General features: G+C 44.4%; 1 protein-coding gene across 1 annotated transcript in view; it reads left to right on the forward strand.

Moving 5' to 3' along the window:
• Positions 1–850: 850 nt before the first annotated feature.
• UBP1 (upstream binding protein 1) overlaps positions 851–5,017 on the forward strand; it is a 39,593-nt gene continuing 35,426 nt past the window's right edge. Inside the window, exon 1 of the mRNA XM_019005552.2 lies at positions 851–955. Coding sequence (XP_018861097.1) covers positions 882–955 — 74 coding nt within the window. The 5' untranslated portion in view covers positions 851–881. The remainder of the gene's footprint in view (positions 956–5,017) is intronic.

The following is a 5,017-nucleotide window of genomic DNA, read 5'->3' on the forward strand; positions in this document are numbered from 1 at the left end:
GTGCCCCCTATTATTTCTGTGTCAAGGTCTTTGCAGGATCAATCTGTACTATTTTGTGTGTTTTAAAATTGATACTGCAATCCTGGCTGCAAATTCCAGCAAACAAATGGCACTGAGTGCACCAAGCAGCCGGTTTGCATCTGAATATGATTTTTCCCTAAGGTGTGGGTGTGAGGAGTGGTGTTGGGTTGGTGCTGGAGTAAATATTTTTCCTGCAATTTGACAGTGTTTTCATTGTTGGGTTGGGTTTGTTTTAATCTTGGTTCATGGCAAGAAAGTAACTATAAGGCCGTCTACCACCAGAATGAAGGGAACAGGCAAAAAGGATGCAATCTAAGCACTGCTGAGAAGGCATCTTGCTCCTTTAAAGAGGTCTTTCTTTCTGTATCCTACCTTCCTCCTTTTTCCCTGCAGTCGTGCCTGTGCAGGTTACAGTGTTCAAGGTCTCTGGAGTGTGTGAAGAGGGAGCTAGATGCCTCTCTGAGGCAGTGAAACAGCCCTTTCTCTGGCTCCATAACACAGCGTTTGCTCAGTGACACTCCAGGACAGTGTGGGGGGAGAGTAGGAGAAAAACAGGGATGCTGGTGAGGTCTGAGTTGTACTTATGTCATAGTGGTAGTAAAAAAACCCTGCAGCTGGGCAGCAGCAGCAGCACAGTGAGTCTGGGGAGCAGGGAGAGCATGTGGGGAACAGCCAAAGACATTGGCTACCTGCCTCTTCTGGAGAGAGAGAGAGAGACAATATGCTGGCAGTAGCTGAATGTAAAGGCCCAAGAGCTGCCCAACTGTAATCTGAATTTGCGTATTTGTTTTCTCTTTCCTATCTCCCATCGCTGCAGTGACCATCTCATAGCTGAGCACAATGCTTCACCTCATCCCAAAATGCTTTTTTGGCACAGCCAGCCTGAACATTATCACCACCAGCAGTATCCCACCAGCAACAACAGCTACCTGCGGTAAGTGAAGAATGGGGATGACTGTTGATAACAATAATAATAATAATAATAATGCTATAATACACAAAAATGAAGACTATATATGCAATCTTTGCTAATACACAAGTTGAAGCCTTCAAACAGAGTGAGTGATTGGAAAATGATTGGAGCGGTAGAGTCAACATGGTGGAGGTTTACTTTGCTATAGCCCTACAATTTTCACAAGCCATGTCATTGTATGTGCATGCTGCTAATAGTGTTAGAAATGTTTTACTGCTTAATATGATATTCACAGATACGTTTTGTTTGTTTAAATTTTTTTTTACATTTGCAGTCTGTCAATAAAACTCCATTTATATGAAATAATACAGACTTAGAAATACCTAGATGTCTCATACCTACTTTGATTATTTGCTGGAGCTCACTTGATCTGCAAAACCAGGATTTTGTGCTGTTTGTCATATCAGTCCAGGCTAAATGCTTTGCATTGAAATTCTGATGCAATATACAGCTTATTGCATCAGCATATTCCTGTAAGCGATGAACCTACTTAACCTCTGCATGATTGAAATATTATTTGTGTACAGTATTCAGATTTTCTTATAATTAAAAATGATGGTGCTTTGACATGAGCTAGGCTTATAGATTCCAGATAATCTTGATATTAATTAAGTTTCAATTTATAATGTCATTCTTTGTGTTAAACTTTAGCTTATTACTTTTTGGCTATATACAATGTATATAGTTTAATCATCTATCTTGACGTGGCTCTTTCTGTATTGGTAGAAATACTTACAAGTATTGCTGCATCACAGCATTACTAGTTCTCTTGCAGAATTGTTGATTAGCATGTTGTTATTAGAAATGTGTTAAGTTTTAGATTGTAAAACAAACAAACCAACCAAAAAGCAAACCCAAAGGAATTGAGGCTATACTTGGGTTCCAAAGTATGAAACAAATGAAACTGCAGTGGAGTTTTATAAAATCAATCCTTCTCAGGACAAAGGTGAGAGTGATTTGAAATTTAGATTGGCTAACACAAATAGATAGCAAACACACCACTGTTTCTATTGACTCAAGCAATAAAGCAGAAATGAAGGACAGGTGATCGAGTTCCCTGACGCAATCTTGTTTACAAGTGACATGCTCAGCTCCAGCACAAAAGGAACCAAACCACAAGGGAAAGTGAGGGTGTCCACACACTCCTCCAGTCTTCCCTTCTTCAGCCTCTGTTCAGCCACGAGGAGGTTGGTTCCCTCACAGCTTTTCTCAGGGCCTGTTTTCACTGTGTCCTTGACACCCTGTATTTCCTTTTGTTTTCCCACCCTTATCTAAAATCTGCCATTTGAGTCACTCTAAAGTTGCTCTTCCCACACACTTTTGAGCAGCCTTTCAGCAGGTTTGGATGACAGCCTGCATCTGTGTTTTGGTATTGAAATACAGCATAGAGGGGACCCTTCCATCAATTACGGGCCATGTACAGGAGCGGATCTCTAATGAAATTGCCCCTCGAGGCCAACTACCTTGAGGAGAAAGAACACAAACCAGTTCAGGCATGAGGCTTCAGTCTGGTCTTAACCATTGAGTTGCTTGGCTCTGTCCACCTTTAGTGAAACACCACACCTCAGTCCAGCATCTGGACATCAGTAAGGCTCATAGAGGAGCAATCAACCTCAGGGGAGGATGCCAGCCAGCATTAGTGATAAGCAGATGGAGAAAGAAATGTCACAGGATCCCCACATCCCAGCAGAACTGTACTGAGAATGCATTTTTTTGAAGATCTATTGGCAAAATCAGACTCCCACTGTTTGCACTTTCTCTCCATCGTATCATGTCTCCAGTTCCAGTTACTGGGTCCGCAGAAGTGGAATGGCAGGGCCACAGGCAGTGTCGTCTCTAACAGGTTAGACTTGTGGATCTGGCCTGCTCAGAAGCAATTTGTCTGCATTGCTGATACTCAGCTGAGGATCTGAGACTGGAACTGATCAAGGAACCTGCCCCAAAGAAACACATCACAGGCCTGTACTTTAAAAACAGCAAAAACAAACAACACACACCTCTACAGAAAACTTGTTTGAATGAGCCAGGGATACAAATAATGCTAAAGAAAAAATACCTTCCCTTTAATATTCATGCTTTAACAGAAAAAAGGGCATTTTATGTCCTAAAATAGCTAAAGATAATATCTTCAGAAATACTAGCAGTCAGTTAGTTCATTTCAGACAGGCTACACCCAACTTTTAAATGACTGAAATGCAAGAGGATGGGTTTCACTGTATCCACTCAGGATACTCTCAGGAATGGTTGGAATTTATGTCACAAGAAAACAATTCCCAGTATAAAAATCACCAATTTACGACCTTGTAACTGCTATGCAGCTATGTTAGCATATGTCTAGTAAGCAGAGAAACCAGTTCTGCTATGCATAAATCAAACTGTATGTGGCTTCTCTGGTCTTAGACCCGTCTTATCTGCCAGAAGTAGAAAGTGCACTACTTGCAGTTTCCCCACAAACCTTCTTTTGTAAAACTTAAAAAAGGGGGGGGTTTTGTGTTATTTCTGCTGCCTGGGTATTGTTGTCATCTTGTGAAGCTTAAAAGATGAATTTTGCCTGTGTTAATTTCAGTTCTTCTCACTAAAAGCTGTAACATGCTTGCTAGTGCCTATGTCAGTGGCCTGTCCATGAGCCTTCTTCATAAATTTCACTTTTCCTAAGCTTTCCCTTATATGCAGGTGAACTGTTCATCTGTACCCAGACAGCCAGAGCAGAGAACTCTTACAGCAATTAGAGCAGGAAAAACACCAGTAGCCTTTTTTTTTTTTTTTTTGAGAAGATGGCAGTCATGTTTTAACTTACAAACTGCCTTTAAAGATTGTAAATCACAGTCTGTGTACCTCTTTATATTTGAGGTTGCCATATGCACATTTAGAACAACAGCTAGTATTTTGTTAACCATTAATGAACTTAGGGCCTTCCTGCCTTTATCTTTTGTAAAACTTGTGCAATTGTACTCAATGCATGTTACTATGGAATCAAAATACATTTTACAGTCTTAGTACTGTTCTGTAGTTTGTTCTCTGGACATAACATTTTAATGAAATGTCTCATAAAATTTTGTAAGTATTCTCTGAATTATTAAATGTGAGGGGGATTTTTTTGGGAATAGAAAGGGGCCCTCACCAGTAATCTATCACTATCTGAAGGGCAGGTGTCAAGAGGACAGAGCCAGGTTCTTCTTGGTGGAGCCAAGCAATAGGATGAGAATGGCAAAAGTGATGGTCAGGAAATTCCACCCGAATATGAGGAAAAAATTCTTTACTGTGTGGGTGATTGAGCACCAGAACAGATTGCCTGAAGAGGTTGTGGAGTCTCCCTCACTGGAGATATTCAAGCACCCTCTGGATGCAGTCCTGTGCCATGTGCTCCAGGGTGGCCGTGCCTGAGCAGGGAGGTTGGATCAGATGACCCAGTGTGGTCCCTTCCAACCTGACCCTTTGTGTTCCTTGAGGATCCCTTCCAACTCAGAATGTTCAGTCAATCTGTGGGGGTTGGGTGTTTTTTCCGGGAAGGCTCCCACACGTTCTCTGGAAAAAGTAACCATGCAACGGTTTGGGTTGGGACGGGACCTTAAAAAAAGCTTATCTCGTTCCAGGGCCCCCAGCAATGGGCAGGAACACTTTCCACCGAACCCGGCTGTTCAGGGCAGTCACCGCCCTCTAGGTCACTGGGAGCGAACGGAGCCCTGCCTGGCCCTGCGGGGGCTGAGGCGCCGGCCATTCCCGGCGGGCTGCGGGCCCCGCCGCCACTTCCCGCTCCCGCCCCTCCGCCTCCGGCCTCCGCCGCTTCCGGGGCGCGCTCCCGCCATGCCGCGGGAGGAGGGGCGGGCTCGCCCGCGCCCGTCACGCTGACGTCACCTGGCGTGAGGAAGTGCCCCCTCATTGGCCGGGCTTCCCCCTCACCCCTCCACGCCGGCCCCTGATTGGCCCTCCCGGCGGGGCCCAGCCAATCGACTGAGCCGAGCGCGGGCAGGCACCGCCCCGGCAGCGCTCGGGGGTGGAAGCCGCCGCCATGTTGTCGTGAGC

This window comes from Parus major, chromosome 2 (genome assembly GCF_001522545.3).
Source record: "Parus major isolate Abel chromosome 2, Parus_major1.1, whole genome shotgun sequence".
NCBI classification, from domain to species: domain Eukaryota; kingdom Metazoa; phylum Chordata; class Aves; order Passeriformes; family Paridae; genus Parus; species Parus major.